This window comes from Pleurodeles waltl, chromosome 9, assembly GCF_031143425.1.
Source record: "Pleurodeles waltl isolate 20211129_DDA chromosome 9, aPleWal1.hap1.20221129, whole genome shotgun sequence".
Lineage (NCBI taxonomy): Eukaryota > Metazoa > Chordata > Amphibia > Caudata > Salamandridae > Pleurodeles > Pleurodeles waltl.
The window spans coordinates 880,762,649-880,785,949 of record NC_090448.1 but is presented as its reverse complement, the minus strand read 5'-3'; the positions used below and the strand labels follow the sequence as shown (position 1 = coordinate 880,785,949).

General features: G+C 43.1%; 1 protein-coding gene across 2 annotated transcripts in view; it reads left to right on the top strand.

Moving 5' to 3' along the window:
• Positions 1-23,301, top strand: part of FBLN5 (fibulin 5) — a 250,350-nt gene that overhangs the window by 139,240 nt on the left and 87,809 nt on the right. For both annotated transcript variants that reach the window (XM_069208195.1, XM_069208194.1), the window contains exon 6: positions 11,085-11,201. In XM_069208195.1, coding sequence (XP_069064296.1) covers positions 11,085-11,201 — 117 coding nt within the window. The remainder of the gene's footprint in view (positions 1-11,084; positions 11,202-23,301) is intronic.

Sequence of the window (23,301 nt, the reverse complement as noted above, 5' to 3'; positions counted from 1 at the left end):
GTTTCCTTTTCTTTTTCTTCTGGGGCCTACTTGCATTTACTGCAGAGGCAGGCACTCCAGAATCCTTGGGAGAGGACTGGCCCTGGACCAGTTCTTCTCTTAGGCTCTGACTAACCTCTGGGTAGTCATTTCCAAGGAGACAATCAAGGGGGAGGTCTGTACTGACTACCACCCTTCTCCAGCTAAAAGTTCCACCCACTTCTATGGGCACAAGAGCCACAGGCCTATTAGTGACCCTGTCTGGGCTAACTCTTACTCTGGCCATCTCACCTGGGATGTACTGGTTTGAGAGTACCAGCCTGTCATGCACAATAGTGTGACTGGCACAAGTGTCTCTCAGGGCAGTGGTTGGGATTCCATTCACCAGTAGGTGGTGGAAGTGTCTACTTCCCTCTGGAATCTCCAACTCACCTGTTGGGCCCTGTTTCCAGTTGAAGGCTATGAAGACCTCCTCATCTGAGGAGTCATCTCCCATGGCTACACTGGTTACCCCTGGAATTTTGTTCTGGGGTTTGTTTTTGGGACAAGAAGTGTCCTTGGTGTGGTGCCCAGACTGTTTACAGTTGTGGCACCATGCCTTAGTGGCATCCCAGTTCTTACCCTGGTACCCACCTTTGTTTTGGGTTGTGTCTTGGGGCCCACCCACCTGTTCTGGTTTTTGGGGGCCTACAGAGGACTCTTTTTCTTTGTTTCTAGGGTCACCCACTTTCTCCTGGGGAGTCTTTGTAACCCCTTTCTTTTGGTCACCCCCAGTGGAAGTTTTGGTTACCCTAGTCTTGACCCAGTGGTCTGCCTTCTTTCCCAATTCTTGGGGAGAAATTGGACCTAGATCTACCAGATACTGATGCAACTTTTCATTGAAGCAGTTACTTAAAATGTGCTCTTTCATAAACAAATTATAAAGCCCAACATAGTCACACACTTCATTTCCAGTTAACCAACCATCTAGTGTTTTTACTGAGTAGTCTACAAAATCAACCCAGGTCTGGCTCGAGGATTTTTGAGCCCCCCTGAATCTAATTCTATACTCCTCAGTGGAGAATCCAAAGCCCTCAATCAGGGTACCCTTCATGAGGTCATAAGATTCTGCATCTTTTCCAGAGAGTGTGAGGAGTCTATCCCTACACTTTCCAGTGAACATTTCCCAAAGGAGAGCACCCCAGTGAGATCTGTTTACTTTTCTGGTTACACAAGCCCTCTCAAAAGCTGTGAACCATTTGGTGATGTCATCACCATCTTCATATTTTGTTACAATCCCTTTGGGGATTTTTAGGATGTCAGGAGAATCTCTGACCCTATTTAAGTTGCTGCCACCATCGATGGGACCTAGGCCCATCTCTTTTCTTTCCCTTTCTATGGCTAGGAGCTGCTTTTCCAAAGCCAATCTTTTGACCATCCTGGCTAACAGGGGGTCATCTTCACTGGAGTTATCCTCAGTGATTTCAGAGGTGTTGGTCTCTCCTGTGAGGGAACCAGCATCTCTGACTATTATTTTTGGAGTCAGGGTTTGAGGGACCCTGTTCTCCCTAGATAGGACTGGTAGGGGGGAATTTTCCTCCTGGTCACTATCCTCTTCCTCTGAGTTGCCACCCTCAGAGGGGTTGGCCTTTTCAAACTCTGCCAAAAGCTCCTGGAGCTGTATTTTGGTAGGTTTGGGGCCCATTGTTATTTTCTTTATTTTACAGAGTGACCTTAGCTCCCTCATCTTAAGATGGAGGTAAGGTGTGGTGTCGAGTTCCACCACATTCACATCTGTGCTAGACATTTTGCTTCTAAAAGTTGGAATACTTTTTAAGAATCTACAACTGGTTCTAGAATCTAATTCAAACTTTTACAAACTTTTAAACTCTAAAAGAAATGCTAAACAGGATCTAACACAAGGCCCTAGCAGGTCTTTTAAGAATTTAGAAAACTTTTCAAATTGCAAAAATCAATTTCTAATGACAATTTTGGAATTTGTCGTGTGATCAGGTATTGGCTGAGTAGTCCAGCAAATGCAAAGTCTTGTACCCCACCGCTGATCCACCAATGTAGGAAGTTGGCTCTGTATGTGCTATTTCAAAGTAAGGAATAGCATGCACAGAGTCCAAGGGTTCCCCTTAGAGGTAAAATAGTGGTAAAAATAGATAATACTAATGCTCTATCTTGTGGTAGTGTGGTCGAGCAGTAGGCTTATCCAAGGAGTAGTGTTAAGCATTTGTTGTACATACACATAGACAATAAATGAGGTACACACACTCAGAGACAAATCCAGCCAATAGGTTTTTGTATAGAAAAATATCTTTTCTTAGTTTATTTTAAGAACCACAGGTTCAAATTCTACATGTAATATCTCATTCGAAAGGTATTGCAGGTAAGTACTTTAGGAACTTCAAATCATCAAAATTGCATGTATACTTTTCAAGTTATTCACAAATAGCTGTTTTAAAAGTGGACACTTAGTGCAATTTTCACAGTTCCTAGGGGAGGTAAGTATTTGTTAGTTTAACCAGGTAAGTAAGACACTTACAGGGCTTAGTTCTTGGTCCAAGGTAGCCCACCGTTGGGGGTTCAGAGCAACCCCAAAGTCACCACACCAGCAGCTCAGGGCCGGTCCGGTGCAGAGTTCAAAGTGGTGCCCAAAACACATAGGCTAGAATGGAGAGAAGGGGGTGCCCCGGTTCCGGTCTGCTTGCAGGTAAGTACCCGCGTCTTCGGAGGGCAGACCAGGGGGGTTTTGTAGGGCACCGGGGGGGACACAAGTCCACACAGAAATTTCACCCTCAGCAGCGCGGGGGCGGCCGGGTGCAGTGTAGAAACAAGCGTCGGGTTCGCAATGTTAGTCTATGAGAGATCTCGGGATCTCTTCAGCGCTGCAGGCAGGCAAGGGGGGGGTTCCTCGGGGAAACCTCCACTTGGGCAAGGGAGAGGGACTCCTGGGGGTCACTTCTCCAGTGAAAGTCCGGTCCTTCAGGTCCTGGGGGCTGCGGGTGCAGGGTCTCTCCCAGGCGTCGGGACTTTAGGTTCAAAGAGTCGCGGTCAGGGGAAGCCTCGGGATTCCCTCTGCAGGCGGCGCTGTGGGGGCTCAGGGGGGACAGGTTTTGGTACTCACAGTATCAGAGTAGTCCTGGGGTCCCTCCTGAGGCGTCGGATCTCCACCAGCCGAGTCGGGGTCGCCGGGTGCAGTGTTGCAAGTCTCACGCTTCTTGCGGGGAGCTTGCAGGGTTCTTTAAAGCTGCTGGAAACAAAGTTGCAGCTTTTCTTGGAGCAGGTCCGCTGTCCTCGGGAGTTTCTTGTCTTTTCGAAGCAGGGGCAGTCCTCAGAGGATGTCGAGGTCGCTGGTCCCTTTGGAAGGCGTCGCTGGAGCAGGATCTTTGGAAGGCAGGAGACAGGCCGGTGAGTTTCTGGAGCCAAGGCAGTTGTCGTCTTCTGGTCTTCCGCTGCAGGGGTTTTCAGCTGGGCAGTCCTTCTTCTTGTAGTTGCAGGAATCTACTTTTCTAGGGTTCAGGGTAGCCCTTAAATACTAAATTTAAGGGCGTGTTTAGGTCTGGGGGGTTAGTAGCCAATGGCTACTAGCCCTGAGGGTGGGTACACCCTCTTTGTGCCTCCTCCCAAGGGGAGGGGGTCACAATCCTAACCCTATTGGGGGAATCCTCCATCTGCAAGATGGAGGATTTCTAAAAGTTAGAGTCACTTCAGCTCAGGACACCTTAGGGGCTGTCCTGACTGGCCAGTGACTCCTCCTTGTTGCTTTCTTTGTTCCCTCCAGCCTTGCCGCCAAAAGTGGGGGCCGTGGCCGGAGGGGGCGGGCAACTCCACTAAGCTGGAGTGCCCTGCTGGGCTGTGACAAAGGGGTGAGCCTTTGAGGCTCACCGCCAGGTGTCACAGCTCCTACCTGGGGGAGGTGTTAGCATCTCCACCCAGTGCAGGCTTTGTTACTGGCCTCAGAGTGACAAAGGCACTCTCCCCATGGGGCCAGCAACATGTCTCTAGTGTGGCAGGCTGCTGGAACTAGTCAGCCTACACAGATAGTTGGTTAAGTTTCAGGGGGCACCTCTAAGGTGCCCTCTGTGGTGTATTTTACAATCAAATGTACACTGGCATCAGTGTGCATTTATTGTGCTGAGAAGTTTGATACCAAACTTCCCAGTTTTCAGTGTAGCCATTATGGTGCTGTGGAGTTCGTGTAAAACAGACTCCCAGACCATATACTCTTATGGCTACCCTGCACTTACAACGTCTAAGGTTTTGCTTAGACACTGTAGGGGCACAGTGCTCATGCACTGGTACCCTCACCTATGGTATAGTGCACCCTGCCTTAGGGCTGTAAGGCCTGCTAGAGGGGTGTCTTATCTATACTGCATAGGCAGTGAGAGGCTGGCATGGCACCCTGAGGGGAGTGCCATGTCGACTTACTAATTTTGTTCTCACTAGCACACACAGGCTTGTAAGCAGTGTGGCTGTGCTGAGTGAGGGGTCTCTAGGGTGGCATAATGCATGCTGCAGCCCTTAGAGACCTTCCCTGGCATCAGGGCCCTTGGTACCAGAGGTACCAGTTACAAGGGACTTATCTGGATGCCAGGGTGTGCCAATTGTGGGATCAATGGTACATTTTAGGTGAAAGAACACTGGTGCTGGGGCCTGGTTAGCAGGGTCCCAGCACACTTCTCAGTCAAGTCAGCATCAGTATCAGGCAAAAAGTGGGGGGTAACTGCAACAGGGAGCCATTTCTTTACACATGTCTAGAGATGCATATCAATGACAGCACCAACAATGGTGGATACTAAAGACTTTCAGCTAAAGAGAGTGTTATCATGCACTGCATATACCACATTGCATCAGGGCGAATTGTGTAACAGTATGCAGGCGTGTGCTCCCTCCTCATAGGAGGTGGGAAAGATTGTTTGGGTTTAACAAAAATGAGTGGTTGGGGATGTGTGCATTGAAGAGAGTTGTATAGGACTATGAGCTGATGTTTCCGAATGAGCTGATGGTATATGTTAATGGACCGCACCCAAGTGTTTTCCACTTTCTAACCCAACCGACCATCCTCTATACTTGGGTTACAAGATCAGTAATGCTGAGCTTATTGTAGCCATTGGTTTCTCTGTTAAAGTTCCCTGATGCTGTAAACAAAAATATCAGTTAGGTAACAACCCTGTGCCCCATTTGCAAACCCTGGGGGGTATATTTATACAGAAGTGGCGCAGGGCAGCGCTGTGCCAAAATTCACTGAGCGGTGCTGCGTCTTTTCTGAAATGCAGGGATGTGCCATATTTACACAAATATGGTGCACCTCTGTGTTTCCCCTAGCCTTGGCGCTAAATTTAGCTGCCAGTGCTAACACAGGCATCCTTGCAGAATGCAGCACACATGGAAAAAGTAATAAGAAGGAGAAATAAAAGTATTTCTCCTTGTTACGCCATGCTAGTGACACCCTTTGTGTGACGTTAATTTTTGGCGCTGCCACAGATTTACGAATGATTGTAAATCTGTGGCAGCGTCAAAAGCAATGGGTGTTGCGGTGGACCACCCACTGCAACACCCATTACATGCCCCTCTGCCGCAGAAAAGTGCGTCAGAGTGGCCTATATTCACAAGGTAGTGTTAAGCCACAAAAAGTGGCTTAAAGCCGCCTTGTAAATATGGTGCAGTGCACAGTGCCACTGGAACATCACAAAAATAGTAAATATGCCCCTTGATTTCTTCTTGCAACCCATACCTGTCAGTCACTATTTCCTTTGCTGTTTAGAAAATGATGTGAGTTCTGAAACTGACATTATGTAAACCGAAAACTGGGCTAGAGGTTGTCACTAGTGGAGTTCTAAATGTTTGTTGTTAAATTGTAAACTCTCTTAATACAAAACTTTGAGCAAGTATATACTGGACTACTTATTGTTTATATGTATGTAGCTTTACATATAATTACATGAGATTAATTCAAGCATTCTGTGCGTCATGTTTTTGTGTCCTTTAGTGTGTTTTCCTAAGTGGGATGGGTATGCCAAGACATGGGCACTGTGCACACTGTCCCATTAGAACAAAGCTGTATGTGGCGGATGAGCCTTAACATGGGTGATACCGGTATTGAGTTGCTTGTGTTACTGTTTAGTGAGGATCTGGCCTACCATTGCAGGCTGGCCTGTTCCTCCTAGAGCAGGGTCAAGACTGATTTTCATATCACTAGGTCCAAACTGAGGTGGCATGGTTTGGAAAATAACAATGGAGCGCGATGCAGCCCTAGTGATTACCTGAGCCTCAGGTTAATTCAAGCATTCCATCTATCAATTGTTTGTATACTTTAGTGTGTCACACTAAATAGGACATGTATGCTCAAACATGGGCCCCTTGCACACCATGTCAACAGAACCAAGTTTTACCTCTCTGATAAAGGGTTGCCTTTGTTCTAGTTCAGGGAGGACCTGGTCTGGCAGCTAAGGCTGAACTGCTCCCACTGGAGCAGGGTCAAGACTGATTTGCATATTGCTGTCATGGTGTGCAAAATAACAATGACCTGGGATGTGGCCCTCAGTAATTACCAGTGGCTGACATTAATTCAAACATTCCATCCATCACTTTTTGTATACAATGTATACACATCAGATCTACTTAACCCCCAAGTGATGACATAACATGTACCCAGAGTTGCACACACCTGCCAATGCACAATAAATAAAGCTGACTTCTTTAATATTTTTGGGTTTTACGCTCAACTGTACCTATTTTGATGGACATGATCCCTTGTTGCTTCCCTTATCGAATAAGGGATCGCTCTACACAATTGATTTGTCTCCTGGTATTGATGTCCGACCCCAATTTTTCCAGATCTATTTGTAAACTTGAAAACTTAAGACCTGATTTAGAGTTTGGTGGACGAGGTGCTGTGTCACATAGGTGACAGACTCCAGTGTCTGTCAGACCCTCAGTCCTTCTACATCATTTAGAGATGGGCAGACCTTCAGTTTTCTGTGAACAGAACCCGGGTCTCTCCATCAATAGAAAACTTCCTCCAGTGGCCAGATAAAAGTAAAATAATGAACCCATGCCCTGAGAGAAGACTCCCAAGGTTTGGGGGTCATTAGTTTTTTGTTTTTCTCAAAAATATCCTGCTGTGGGTGTTGTTTCTGGAAAACAAAAAACGTTTGGTGTGCAGCCATCAAGACTGACAGCAGCCACACACCAAATTGTCTGTACATTGAAAGGACCCACCATGACAATGTATTGGAAGGACTGCTTGATCAGTGTTCATCTCTAAACTTGACTTGCTGTAGTCCATGATGATGGTGGAGGTAATGTCCTCCTCCACCGTGGTGGACAAAGTCTTGTCTGTCAAATTTTCAATCAGGCCCTTAGACCTTTTGATAGTTAAGAGGATCATAATGGTGTCATGGCAGTGCCCACAGTCTCCTTTGAAGACTTTTTGGAGAATGAGACGCTGAAATGGAGGAAAGCAGAGAATGCTCATGCTCAAAACATCAGAGAACTGTGAGGTATTCAGTATGCTCACAACATCAGAGAACGGTGAGGTATTCAGTATGCTCACAACATCAGAGAACGGTGAGGTATTCAGTATGCTCTCAACATCAGAGAATGGTGAGGTATTCAGCATGCTCACAACATCAGAGAACGGTGAGGTATTCAGTATGCTCTCAACATCAGAGAATGGTGAGGTATTCAGCATGCTCACAACATCAGAGAACGGTGAGGTATTCAGTATGCTCTCAACATCAGAGAATGGTGAGGTATTCAGCATGCTCACAACATCAGAGAACGGTGAGGTATTCAGTATGCTCTCAACATCAGAGAATGGTGAGGTATTCAGTATGCTCTCAACATCAGAGAATGGTGAGGTATTCAGCATGCTCACAACATCAGAGAACGGTGAGGTATTCAGTATGCTCTCAACATCAGAGAATGGTGAGGTATTCAGTATGCTCTCAACATCAGAGAATGGGGAGGTATTCAGCATGCTCACAACATCAGAGAATGGGGAGGTATTCAGTATGCTCACAACATCAGAGAATGGGGAGATTTGAGGCATGCTCACAAAATCAGAGAATGGCGAGGTCTGAAAATTTAGTTACAAAGGTGGACTCGCTATTAAGACCTAGATCCAATGAGAGATCGCTGTGACAGACACACTATAATTATTAGTGGTCGAAGACACAGGGCTTCAGATGTATTTACTGACCGGCCATGTGCACTATGTTCGAATGAACCCAGATTGTTCCAGCTTGCCACGCCGTCCTTTGTGTGATACAACTTATATAGTACAATTGTACTGCTCAAACAATGTTTTGAGCAATGTGAATGTGTTCGTAGCATGCTTATGGAATACAGTTCTTTTGGATAATCGGGTTTAAAGTTTTACTTGTTCAGGAAAGGTTTGTGTTTTTGTGCTTTTCATACTACCTTACATTTTTAATGGAATGTTTTCAGTTTGATCAGCTGCTTGATAGACAGAACATGTACAATGTAACATTTACACTAAAGTATTATGATTCATAAGAAAACCAGTAAAGACTGTATACAAAACAAAAACGATCGCCAGCCCATCAGCTCACACCGAGGTATTCATCCTTCTCTTCAGCCACGCTGTTCATTTATCCATGCATCCATCTACCCACCCATACATCCAAGTATGCACTCATACCCATGCATTTATTCATTTGTCCCCGTCCCATACACTCATCCACCCAAAACTATGCATTTCTCCATCCATCCAAAACATTCATCCCTATATTCATCCAGCAATGCAACTATTACTATGAATCAATTCATCCATTGAACTATGCACACACACTCACACAGATCCTCCCACCTGTCCATTGACCCACTCATACTTATCATTTGATGTGTGTGCTCACTCATGCAGTTATACCCACCTCCAGCCATACATTCTTCAGTCCATCAACCAACACCTGTGCATTCAGATATCCACACACAGCCAAACATTTGTCAATCCCTCTCATACCCTTGCATTCAGTCATCCACCAACCACATCCACACGTGTCCATATACGCACCCATGTGCATTTATGTATTCAGTTATGTAACAGCCAGTATGTGTGCATCATTACATTCATCCACATGCCAAGTCAAACATATATCCAACTGTTCGTGTGCCTGTATGTATCTTACCTGTATGAAGATTATCTGGGTATATTTGCTCCTCTGCACGTGAGAACATGATTGGAATATGATGTGTGTCACTTGCTGTGAGGCTGACATGGCATATGATGCCTCTACTTTGATAGTGGTCTGCTATTTTTTGTCAGCCCCCATTTCATTGTAGCCAATCACCAGGGGTCGCAAATTGTGACCTGCATCATTAATATTTATTAAGCAGATAATTTTGCAACTGTGTGCGACTGGACATTTTGCAACATGACTCTAGGTCTTGTCACAAGATCAAAGATGGGTTGAAAAAATGTGGTATGCAATCTACTACTTCCTTTTGTGGCCAGTCATTTTAGACATCTGATACATAGTTTGAAAATCTTCAGTAATCTCTGTACACTAAACATGGACCATGAATGTCAAACTATCATGGTCAGCTTATACAACCTGAAAGCATCTGTCACACTTACATCCTTCTTTCACAGCGCTAAATGCCTTAACCGAAGACCAGATAAGAGCATCACTTGTCACTCACACACAACATCAAAATGCTTTCCACATCGTCTCACAGTAGGTGTAACACTCTTCCAACCAGACACTCCCTCACTGTGTAGCATGCTACCGTCTGAGCAATTACCGCAAGTACATCACTCTTTGAACCAAGCATTCTCCCTCGGTGTATCAAGGTTCCTATCCAATAATGTGCTTAGCACCTCTCAATTGGGTATGAAGCATGATATGAAAACAACTACAAAACAATCCGACACAATACAATATAGAGTACTGGGTAACTCCTGTGTACCTTTATGTTACCTCAGAAGAAACTACTACATCATTATTAATTTTATTTTTGGGAGTTATATTTATCGCTCCTTCGCTGTGGGAACACACAGCACATTACAATAGAACAGGGGTCTCCAATCTTTTCTATTATAAGAGCTACTTTTGTTCAATGAACATCATCATAAGCTACTAATATTATTGTGCAAATAGTGAACACATCAGACAAGATTACAAAAGTGGCAACCCCATATAAAATTGCCGGAAGGGATCACCTAAGTGCACCAGGTAGGTTTGCTAATAGTAATGAGAAAAAGGCTTTATTAATTTGCATTGCCACCTCTACATCGTTAATACATAACAGCTATAGTGGCAATGCCTAGGCACAAAAGTAATATTATTAATGATAAGTTTCCTCAGTACCTCATGATTTAGCGTTCCGATATCACCTTTAATTATATTTTGGCAATCCAACCATTTTTCTTCAAACATCAGCTTATGAGTTTCTGAAAATACACATATTTTCATCCTGAATACACACTTTACAATGTTGTGATATATATGTTAATTCAGCCAAGTAAAAGTTTCCAATATAGTAGACTGCACACCGGAGAGCTACTCACAGGTAGGTGGAGAGCTACCAGTAGCTCACAAGGATACTCGTTGGAGATGACTGCAATAGAAGAAGTATAAAACGATGAGTTACATCATATTGTAAATGTAGCTCCTTGGAGGGACCTCTCTGGAGACAGCAGGGAAACATCTTTAAAGAAAGGAAACCTTTTTGGAAACGAGGGTGGGGGGAATACAATGTAAACATCTTTAAAAAGTGAGAGCAATTCTTGGAATTAGTTGGGAGAAGAGACACTCAGATGAATGTGGAATTAGGAAGTTTTAAGCTTGTTACTGAAATCCATGACGATCAGAGTAGTTTCTAAATCAGAGGTGAAAGAGGCCCAGATAAAGGCAGAAGTGCAAGGGTTTGTCAAGAGCTTGAAATTTTTGTGAGCCTAGGCTAAATTGCTGACCAACAAAATTCCTGCTTTTACTTATATTTTACTGGTGTTTTCAGTTCAACATTTTGCCAGATGTCTACAGTCATACTCTTTGTGTGCATGGCTGTGCACCACTTAGAGGCGGTTTATCACAAATAGTGTTACAAAAATGACATTACTCACTCTAAACTTGTTATGTTCCCTTTGACAGACATTGATGAATGCCGCTATGGATATTGCCAGCAGCTGTGCGCCAACGTGCCTGGCTCCTACTCCTGTACCTGCAATCCAGGCTTTACTCTGAACACCGATGGGCGGTCCTGCCAAGGTACGCAGTCAATGATAACAATAAAATAGATGCTAGGTGCAAGCATTTAGTGTCAATCACAGGCTGTTTGTGTCACCTTACGCCAGCGTACCTGTCTTCTACTCCAATATCTGCAATCTAGGCTTAACTCTAAACCAGGGATGGCCCTTCCGCTATGGCGGAGGAGGGTCACTTCTCTGCTGAAAGCAGAAAAATAAAGTTATTATAAAAGTATTTTATTATCACTTTATTTTTATGCTTACTGAGGGCGGGGCCAGCTACCCCCACGTAAATAGGGAGAAGGAGTGGTGTGTGCACTTCTAAGTGCGCATGTCAGTTTGGCCGTCGGTCCGAGGCCGGCCTAAATGACACGTGCACTTAGAACTCTCCACTCGGCTGTGTTGCACAGCCAGGTGAAGACCAAGCGCAGGCTCCCACTTCCTCCCTAAGAGGCTTTTCTGACTACTCAGGCCAATCCCGGTGCTTCTCTTGTGCTGATTACAGTATGAGAGAAGCTTCGGGATTGGGTGGGGAGGAAGAGACCAGAAGAATTGAGGTGGTGGGAGTGGCAGAACACAGACGTAGCAGGTAGTTTTTTTATTTTTATTTATTGGTTCTGCCCATCTTCCCCCTCCCTCCCCATTTGGTCCGCCCGCAGCTCTCGGCCCCTTCCCCTTCCTGCCAGCAGCTGCTACTGCTCTAAACACAGATGGGTGGGCCTGCAAAGTATGCAGTCAATGATAACACTAAAGCATGTGCTTGGTGCAAGCAGGGAGTGTCAATCAGATGCCATTTGTGTATTCTGCACTTCTAGCATCATAAAATGCTCCCATGAATAGCCAGTTCGATGTGAGAAACACCATTAGAGCTAAGCACTATTCATGCACCCTAAATCACATTATCCGCATTGCAAGCACATTCCTTGGAAGCTTGTGCACATTGTACAATAGCTGACTTACTAAGTTCATATTTTATGTAACAATGAGGTGTGCCACAAGTTTTTTGTTCACAGTTCATATGAAATTGAATCATATATTAATATATTTTTGAGTGAAGAAACGGTGTTGTCAAGTTGGTACAGGTCACTACATCACACTACACAAATATCAAAGCCACTACATTGACCTAAGCGCTACATTGCGTGGCAAGTCTAGGTAAGTAGGTGTGGAGTGAAGAAAGTGAATATATACTTACTCAACAATGTCGTGGGTGCAATATCTTTGTAGCTCGATATTGCTAACCTAAATATACTCTCACAAAACTATCAAATTATAAAGGCTATGGGCATAAGGGCCTCTGAGACTTCTTCATAGGTTTACATAATATTGCAATACAAGAGAGAATTTGTATATGCACATCTCATTACTATGTGCTAGAAACTGTCCAGGATTTGGCCAGCTACGAACCGCACTTTCTCACCATCCACTTTCACCCCAACACAAATTACCAATTTATTGTCAACGGTGAGGTATTGTTCACCCCGGTGGTTTTAAACCTTCTATAACATCGATTTGCTTGTTCATTATGTCTGACAGTCACCCCTAAATCATTCCACTCACCTTTCGAGTCTTCTTTTTATGTTAGTCCGGCTGAGCTGACTCTACTAACCAAGATTTTATGTAGAGGCTGTTAAGTTCCTATGATGCAGAACATTTTTCTTTGCAATTCGCATTAGAAATAAATTGGACCAAAATTGTCCTGTACGCCCATATATATTTGAAAATTCCAACAATCTTCGTCTTTCTTTGCTGTTGTCAAGTTTTTTATAATGTTTGTGGGTGACATTAATCATTCTATGTTGGGCTAAATTCAATAGACTCTATTAGTTTGACTCTATAGATAAAGCACAAAAATTCAGAAGGGTAAAGACACATTGTTCTACTAGGAAGCATCCCAGTGCTAAACCTGACCTAGTGATTGCTGGTGGTCCCCACCAGCACTATGTTTTAGGGTCTGTGACTTATTTTTAATCATCAGACTTTGACCTGGATCAAAAGAGAGAAAAGTACAAAAAGGGTACAGAAGGAAGAAGAGAAAGAAAAATTGAGGCAAGGGAGAAAGCAGGGATGTAAAGAAACCCATGATAGTGCGATAGAGGAGTAGGCAAAGGAATTTGATGGATGTAAGAGGCATGAGTTGAAATAAAAACAGGACAGCGTGGTATTCAGCAACCCTGACATTCAGCAGTGGTGCTGGCGGCCTTAATAGAAAAATGTGGGCCACAGCATGTATTCTTTTACAAATTAAGCACTGCAGCATCCCAATATACCCTGTCTTAACACAGCTGGGTTAGAGAAGTTTAAAGTGCGCATGTCAGGCTGGCCGTCACATGACAGCTGGCCAAAGGGACATGGGCACTTTAAACTAGGGTGCAGAGCTCCCTGCTGCTGCCAGTTGCCCCGGCCCATCCTGACACTCGGTTCAGGATGGAGTGCTGAAAAATAAAATGGTAATAAATGAATTTTATTACCATTTTATTTTTCTGCTCGGGCCATTGTTTTTAGCGGGGTAATGCTCCTCCATTCTAACGGAGGAGCCGACCCTGTGCGCCAGAACAATAAGGTTTTGCTGTACTCATAACAGAACTTAGAATAATAAATTATGAAATGTGTTTACACCCCCTAGGTTGTCCTCCTACAAAGATAAAAGTAAACATATACAATTTCGTCTTGTCCGACATTACATTTTGTTTAGCTTTGAAGTTACTGTGCAGGCTGTGGTCATGCATTAGATTATAGACCAGGCTTCTTTGTGGGATTAAAATGTAAAAATCTACTGGTAGTTGAGACAAAGTCCAGGATTATATGATTTCATTTATTGTGAATGTATTACTATCTCAATAGCTTCAAGGAATGAAGACGCTCCTCGGTGGAAGTTTGTGGAAACAGGCATTAATAGTGCTGTTTATGAATAATCTGCCTCAAGAGGGATCCCACTGTAAGCCTGCATGAGCAGCTGGCACATAAAGTCTTTTTTTTTTTTAATAGCTCTTTCTTGGGTTTTAACATCAGATCTGCTAAACGTGTATACAGTTATATATACATACATGTCTACAACAACAGTATTATCCTAGATGATAACATAATGGATACACTGATGAATGACAGTCATGAGCTTTAATACAACATAACAATCCTATTACAACTTATCCCTTGCAATTCCATTCTGTCTGGTTTCATTCACTATACTATTATACATCCCTTCATTATTGACCGCTCACTCCCTTCTTTTATTCCTCTATCTCATCAGTGTCAACAAGTCCTTGTGTATCACTCTCACATGTGTATCTAGATGTTGTGTGAGGTGGGCTGCTCAGGTGTGAGTCCCCTCATTCCACTCATCTGTGGGGGTGAGTGGCATTTTCAACGTAGATCTCATTGGCCCCATTCACAGTCCTGCATAGTTTGTGGCATTTCATCCTGTGTAATAATTAGTTAGTCTTGGTCAGTCCTCCTCAGGAGGGCTTCTCTTCTCTGCCACATAAAATATTAATTTTTTTGTTCACTACACCAGTTGTATAGTTGTGCTTCATGCATTTCATTGAAGTTTGGTTCAAAGTGTGTCAAAGTGTGCTTCAGTTCTGTCAGTGGTTACAGCCTCCTTGTGCAGCGCTTGCCTTCATATATTTTGTTTTGGGATACCACTGATTTAAACATATCCCGTGTGTCTGCTGCAAGGGCATAGGTGAAATATTCAGACATGCTCCTTTTGCTTGGGGGAACTGGGGCATTTAGAAGAGCAGGGTTTGGGGATGCTTCCACATTTTTTAGTTTTTAATATCATCCTACAAAAATATTGATTCCAGAGTATCATCAACTTCTATATTGCGCAGGTAAATATATATAGGTAAGTATAGATTTACTATTCTTAACTCCAGAGCAAAGTATCCACAGTTATGTACATTGAGGCTGTAGCATCTCAATCACTTTGCTACTGTGGCCATGGTAATGATACATGCTTAAGTATCCTTTGAGCAGTGGTTCCCAACCTGGGTGGACAGATTCCCAGGGGGTCCGCAGGCCTGAGCCGGAAGGAAGGCTCTTCTCCAGCTGGGGCCTCTGTCAGAAAAGTGTGTTTTTATGTTTATTACTTCCTTTGTGTAGCAAGTTTAAAAGCACTGCAAAGCCATGTTCTGGCAAAAATAAAAGCTTCAAGATAACTCAGATGATTAATGTACTTGCTGGAAAGAGATGGGAGTTTTGTCTAGTGGCAGTTTTGACTCATCTAAGGTAGCACAAATGGTTAATATGCCTGCTGCAAAGAGTGTATATCATGCAAAGAACATTATTTTATGTGCATATCACAGTGGGTTACTGCTTTTGTTACAGAGATTATTTTGTTACTGAGCAGTTCATAAATTGCAATCTTAATCTAGCACACTGAGCTATAAACTTCCACCAAAGAGCTGCATGCAAACTGCTTTGCACAAATTAGAAAGTTATGTTTTCTTTTCCCAGTCTTCATTTTACTTATGCTGCTAAAAAATATTTGCTTGCATAGAAATACATTCTTATTCAATGCTAACCACTGTGTTTTGTTCTGAATCCTGAGTTTTTGCTTCTCCAGACTGGGTGGATGACACACTTTGTAGTTCCCTTTAAAGTGCTCCGACACCCTACACTGGTATGAGAGGTGCTATAAAACAAATGAATTACATGTGAGAGAGAAGGTATGGAGAGCAGAGAGGTCCTTATGATTTTACTTCCTTTCCCCACCTCATATTTATGTGAAAAAGTTTTCTCAGATCTTATGTACCTAAAAAACCTAAAAAGATAAATTGCTTGGGAAATGTAGAATCTGACCTGAGGATTCAGCTTCCTAAATAAAACTAAACATGGAAACGTTAGTCGCTGAGATTCAGCGCCAACCTTCTGATTACAATTTTTCGATTTTTTTCATATTTTTTTTACTTGTTTGTGTATTTATTTTGTGACTCACTGTTTTAATGTTTGAAATTTAAATCGAACAAATTGCTTGGGGGTCCCTGGTTTCCAGTAATGAATCTGTGGGGGTCCTTGGGAGCCAAAAGGTTGGAACCATTGTCCTAGAGAAATGAATATGGAGGAAGATGACATGCCATGCTTCTATTTGTCTGTGCAGCAAGAAGAAGAATACTTTGATGCCTGCAATCAGTGCAGCAGCTGTCCTAAAAAAAAAAAAAACAGGCGCCATTCTGTCCTGTACAAAAAAGCATGGTAAAACACATCTGGTACTTCGAAAAAGCCGCATACTCAAATCTACTTTGAACAATCATTTTTTTCTCATGAACTCAACAATTCAATTTTTAGGCATTCTGTTAACAAATGCAGAAGAGGGGGTGAATTCAATATAGCATGAAAAGGTATAACGTGTGTTTTTGAAAGAAACAAAATATGCCTTACTTACAATCTGGCTTCATTTTTAGTTCACAGAAAGTTTTCTAAAAGAACAAGAAAACAACAGAGTGAGTCCCTTTTGTCCCCAAATAGTCTAGTGGTGTTCTTCAAAATGTATACTGACTACTCAAAATAATAATTGCAAATAAAAATGCTCCTATTCTAAGGAGTATCCGTAGATTCCTGCTTTGAACAATCAAGCATGAAATTGGCAAGGTGATCTTAGTGAATTAGCCATGATTTTGCCCATGGTCTCTTTGAAAATACAATGAAGCTTGCCTGACCTTCTAATGTAAACATATTGTATTATTATATTTAAAATACATCACAGAACACCAAGAATATTGGTCCTGATGAAGACCTCAACTAAATTACAGTCACTCTCAAAAGTTGAAACGCTGCATTTTTAAATTGAGGAGTATCTTGAAACACAGAGACAGGAAGAGTCCACAGGACTGGCCTAAAGAAAACCATCAGGTTCCTAATGAACTGACATTTCTCTACACTCTACTGGACCAAATAATTTTTTACTGCAGAGTGGAAGAGCACTTTTAAACTGCAAACATGACTTTTCCCTTTAAAGTTGATGGCAAACCCCCAACATTCCTTCATAATATATATTTCACCCCTAAGGCAGACCTAATGAGCCTTGAGGCAGGGTTCTGTATATTAAAAGGTAGGGCAAACCTGGCAAAGACAGGTTGCATCAAAGACTGGACTGCACCTGCTGAACCTTGGGCTAGAAAATAAAGGATTGTGCCTGTGTTACACTGCTCAAGGAAACGTTGCCCATGAGCACCAGACAGAAGAACTGACTGAAGGAGTAAGTTGGCTGACTCCCGGTTACAGCCAGAGGGAGTCTGCCTTTAGGAAATTTTTGTATCCAGAATCATCTGCCTGCTGTTAGACTTTGAGATACAGCCTGGGAAACCAAGTCCCTAACCCTCAAAGGTTGCACCAGAGTCTGCTGGACTCATGAGAGTTTGCCCTAGTGTAGTTTATGTCACTCAGCACAGATGCTACTGTAAGTTAAAGGGAAATGCTGGTTTTGCTGTAACTGGAGACCCGTAGAACAGTGGCAACTGGTGTTGTGCTAGACCACATCAGGACTTCGTAGGACATCGTCCCCTGAGGCTGACGTCACAACACCTTGCTCAAGGGCTCTGGGGTGGTCACAGGAAGACCCCCACCACCAGCTCAACATCCTCAGCATCCCTGAGCATTATCAGCATCCTGTATCTCTTGCATCAGAACCCATAATGCCTGGTACTGAACCAGAGACTGCTTTCCTTGTGAGATGTTCAGTTGGACTTGACTGGTCCCTGTGACTAGCTCAGTGTCGGAGTTAGCATGCTGAAGAGTGCCTATAAGCCATTTTCAAGTCACTTGTTGTGGTAGAGATGCAGTAGATTTCAATGGTTTATTTCATATGAGTGAAAAGCAGTGATTTATGGTTTACCTAAAAAGTCACATCTCTGTAATCCTCCAGTGAGTTTTTGTCATTGAGGCGTCTATTTAAAGGCAAAATACAATCTATTTATGTAAATTGATTTTTATTGTGTTACATTTTCTTCTTAATTAATTGTTTTGGTACTTCTTAATACTTTACACTTGACCCTTTGATAAAACCTGACTGCTCTGAGCTACAGCTACCTAGGACTGAGCTAAAGATTTACCAATAAACCTGATTGGACCTGACACAGAATTATGCCATTATTACACAGTGAGGCCACACAACAACACCATAAAATTATCCACACTTCTCACATCACAGCCACCTTTAGATGTCTGACCAGTATATAGTAAAAGCCAGAATGAGGAGTGATGGAGAGAGTAAAGAGGGCAGAGTGGCTTCCCAGGAGAAGTGGCAAGTAAGGGTAGTGTATTTGTGTAGCTGTAGGAACTCGTCTTCTGTATTTTTCAGTGTATGGGTGTATTCTTATACATGTGAAAACAGTGCAAAGACGTTTTTAAAAAATGTGATTACTTGAAAATATAGTGATAATTGATATAGTTTGAAAATGGTGCAAATGACAAGTATTTGCAGTACACACAACAAAATTCGGAGCATTGACTCAAGGCACAAGTTTATCTACTTAGATATACTCAGTGAGGTAGCTAAACTACAACTGTCAGGCTACTGTTCCTAAAGAGGCCCAGCTAAAAGAACTTCCACAGGATGGATAGGAAAGAGGATTTTCCTGTTAGAAAAACCCTCACCCTCTAGGGTTACCCCTTGGTGGCATGCTTCATCGTTGGGTTTCTTCGCGTTCTGATTTGGAGCAGGGCGTGCTACGACCTACGGGATAGGTGAGAGCACTGATGTAGTCTCGTCAATGTGAATCACAGGAGAGATAGGAGTGGTGGGGTCTTGGGTGAGTTAAAAATACCTGTCTCCTAGTAATTTCAAAGATTTAATAGATCTCTTGGAGGCGGTATGATCAAAAAGGGGGCTGTGGAAGTGCGTGATGTAATGTACCTGACTTCCTAGTATACATATTTTGGAGCCTTACCCCTAGGCACCTCTTCAGGACCAAGGTGAACTCCCTGGTGCCACTCCTTGTTTGACTACCTCTAATGAAAGCATAAATAATACATGCTCTGTGATATGGTGCAATTCACCTAACTAATGTGGTGTCATAAGATGATACCTATTGTTTATGGTGTTCGTCATTGATACCTGTGAAAATACAAGAGAGGCATAGTTATCATAGCCTCCATTTATAATGGGCCCGCTATATATGTTGTTTGTGGGTTTGGTGCCACCTATTTGCAAACTGCACTCCACTTGTGGGAAACGACACTCGTGAATATCAGGAATGAGAGACCAAATTGCTCTCATAATCAACAGTATAAGACATACTACATTTAAAACTATTAAACATGTAAAAAAATGTGAAACACACCAAACAATAACAACAGAGAAACCGTTCTGGACACCCCTCCCCAAAAAGAGAAGGCGGAAAGACTGATATGTATCACAACATTTTACATAGCCTCCAATCAAGTATGCAAGATCATCAACAAACATTGGCGTATCCTCAATAGTGCCTCATTACATATTCCCAAACCCATGTTTTCACACAAACAGGGAAAGAGTCTTAGAGCCATGCTTGTACACACCTGCCCACGCCATCTTTGTAGTAAACAAGAAGATATCAACCACCTACCTTTACCCAATGGACATTATCCATGTGGGAACTGTAGTGTGTGCCATCCAACAAAGGTCACTAAACTGGTCACCTTTAACAACAGCACAACATGGGACATTCTTCTCTAATTGTAATACTCAGCAAGCAGTATACATGATCAATTGTCCATGCTGCCTAGATTATGTTGGGATGACCACCCGAAAGGCTAAGACTTGCATCTTTGAACACCTTAGTAACTTTTGTAATGTTATATAGGATTTAAGGAGGACAGACCCAGCCCCACAAACTCCTTCTCCCTCTTTGTTTTTGTATACTTTTCATAAACCTATGGGACTTAGATTGTGACTGTCTTGTTTAGTACTGGAGCGTAGTTCACAGAGATGCCTAGGAAGTCTTCTTTGGGCTACGACTCAACGGAGCAGTCATGACTTACACTGTAAGAGGGCGCAGGTTTAAGGACGTGGATACAGTAGACACTTACATGATACAAAACATTAGGCATGTCAAATCAGTGGTATTATTTTGACTAGAGATAGCCATTTGATTTACTTTTGGGTTTAATAGTTAAAAAAAAAATGTCTTGTGACTCATGATTAATGTAATGTCTATCCAAGAGAGGGCAATATGACTCTCTTGCAAGCTGAGCCTGGAATGTAAATGTCCTATCAAAACCAAGGAAGAGTGCACCAATGTGTTTCTCTCAGGTGAAAGTAGTGTACCAAGACCTGAACGTGAGTAGTTTACAGTGGGGTGTGGATGTATCCAGTGCTTAAGATGTGTCAGTGGCTGCAGGTGGTGGGCAGCACAATCTCTCATTTTTGAGCACCAGAACTTTTTTCATCATAATACTTTGTTCCAGAGTAAACTAGAAAAGGGCAGAAAAGGAAGTAAATGGAGGAGTAGGAGAAACACATGAAAACAGTGACAGAGAGGAAGTAGGAATGAAAAACAATCTGCATCAGTGAGATGAAGGATGGGAATTGTAAGGTGGCTGAAGGAAGAGGCATAAGGTGGATTCAAGACTAGGCAGCCTTGGTATTTGGTAACCATGGCATTTAATGAAGCGGGTACCTGGGTCCTGAGAAAACATTGGGCCCTGAGCTTATTTAATATTACAAACTAAACAGTGTGTCTCAGCACAGCTGTATTTGTTCAACTCACGGCACAGATGCAGCTAGTGTGCAACCAGTCATTCATGCTGAAAGTGACTGCGGTCCAACTGTCATGACCATGATTCAATATCATTTTTGTGAAGCTCCAAGCCTCAATTAATGTTTTCAGGCACATAATAGAATACAATTTTGCTCTGGAAAGACATTCCAACAACAAAACGTGTTGCAGTGGCTTGTGTCACTTTTGTGATGCAAACCCAGTGCAAAGGTTTTGGACCCTGGTCCTAAGTGTTAGACCGCTGACTAGGTCATTTTAAATGAACTTGTGTTTTGTTTGATTGTTGCGATTTCCGTACTCTTGCATCCTTACACTGCAAATAACTTCAGAAGGCGAGATCTTGGTTACATTATAAATTACCTAGACTCACTTTCTTTGCCCCTGTGGAGCACCTACTTGTACCTATTTCAAGCACTGGCTCAAAGGACCTATCTATGCTCCCTGTACTATTACCTTATGTTTAGTTCTAGCACTCACTTAGGTAAGTGCAGCCTGGACCTGGCTTCCAGCTCTCTACTCTGACATCAGGCTGACCAATTGGCCATTCCAGTGAGACTAGCGTGCTACTGGCAATTTGAGAACTGGACACTTGTGAGGAGAGAGCACTCTGCCACTTTTGTGGTGGAATACCCTCTGTCAAGCTCTAAATCAACCCTTACTTAGCACTTCCTGCCTGACACCACATGAAGCGTCATGTTGAGCGGGAGGTTTTTCAGCCCAGCTGCCTTGTTAGTTCCCAGCCAAGCACATCCCTTCTGTTCTTACTGAGCTTGGCTTAGGCTGCCTGAGTCTTTTTCCACAGGAAGCAGCTGGATGTGCTCAGCCAGGTGAGGTGCATTCTGATCATGGACATTTCCTCCTGCAGTAGGCATACAGGAGGCTCTTAAGCCCAGCTGCAGCATGCACTGGAAGGGTACATGAATCTTGAGGGCATAACACCTCAATAATATTTAATGAGCTGCCACGGATTCATTAGTTGCTCTATCTCCCTGAGGTCACAGACATCCATACTGCTACACTTCTCCTGCAAGACACCCAGGCTCTCCCCTTGATACAGATTGTGAGCATTTTCAGCCCCTCCTCATGAAAGGTATTCCTGACTTCATCGCAAAGCCTGTGCCCACGGTGGGAGGGACGACCTGCTGCTGCTCTGGCCTCCGCCCCAGTTACTGTTAACTCCTCCAGTGCATTACATGGTACATCTGATGCCAGACACCTTCATAGTCACAGCTCCCGCCTCCACGTTGGAATGGTGACGTTTTAAATGCAATGAAGTAAATGGCAAAGAGTGCTGCCAAATAAGTGCTAAATATTTTTCTATTTTTAAACGCACATAAACCGATTTTGCCTTCACTGTTCGTTGTTTACAAAGGTTTACAAAGCACAGCCATTTTGAACTGTGCCTTAGATAGTGGCAGGGAAGAGGGAAGCAGACGTCCAGCACCATGGGTGCAAGAGCATATAATGGGGCACAAGCTGTAGGGTCAGAAAACAGCATGCATAGTGGGGCGTGACATAGTGGAGCGAGGTGCAGATCGCTACAAACATGTAACACGCTCAAAGTGAACCACAGAACTGCCGTGTTCTAAACAATAACAGAATACCTTGTGTAGGAGCAAAAACTATCCAGTTAAATAAATGACCAACGAATGACAAATAGCAAGAAGCGCCACCTTTCCATACAAGCTTTTATTTTCCCACAGAAGTGACGCTGTGCCAAAATGGGAAGCGCCACACTGCGTCACGTCTGAAACGCAGGGATGCGCCATATTTACACAAATACAGTGCCCTCCTGTGTTTCCCCTCGCACTGGCGTTAAATTTAGCTGCCAGAACCAACTCAGGCATCCTTTCACCATAGTGCAAAAGTGTTTGCATTGAAGTAAATGATTATTTATGTGCAGGAAGGTGTCCCTACCTGCACATAAACAATCTACAATGGCGATTCGTTACTTCCGTGTGTGCTGCATTCTGAAGCACACATAGAAGTAGCAAATCATCATTATTGAATGATTGTTTATGTGCAGGAAGGAATATCTTCCTGCACATAAACAATCATTCATGACGTTTTGTGCTTTCTATGTGTGCTTCAGAAATCAGCACACATAGAAAAAGCAAAAAGCAAAAAGCAAGGAGAAATGAAAGTAGTTCTCCTCGTTGCGCCATGCTAAATCATACATATTAGCTGTATGAGAAAATGTCCTTTTTGCGTGGTTACTCCAATTCTTTTGTGAATTTTATTGCTGTTTTTCAGACTGCACACAGGGGCACTGCTGTCTAGTGCCCCGTAAATATGCTCTGATCCTAAAACATGTAGAAATTGGCTAGTACCCGACTGGCATATTTAACTCACATATACTGCCATAGTATATGACGTAGAAACTACACCTAAGGCAAGGAAAGTTAAATAGGAAAGTTAAATATC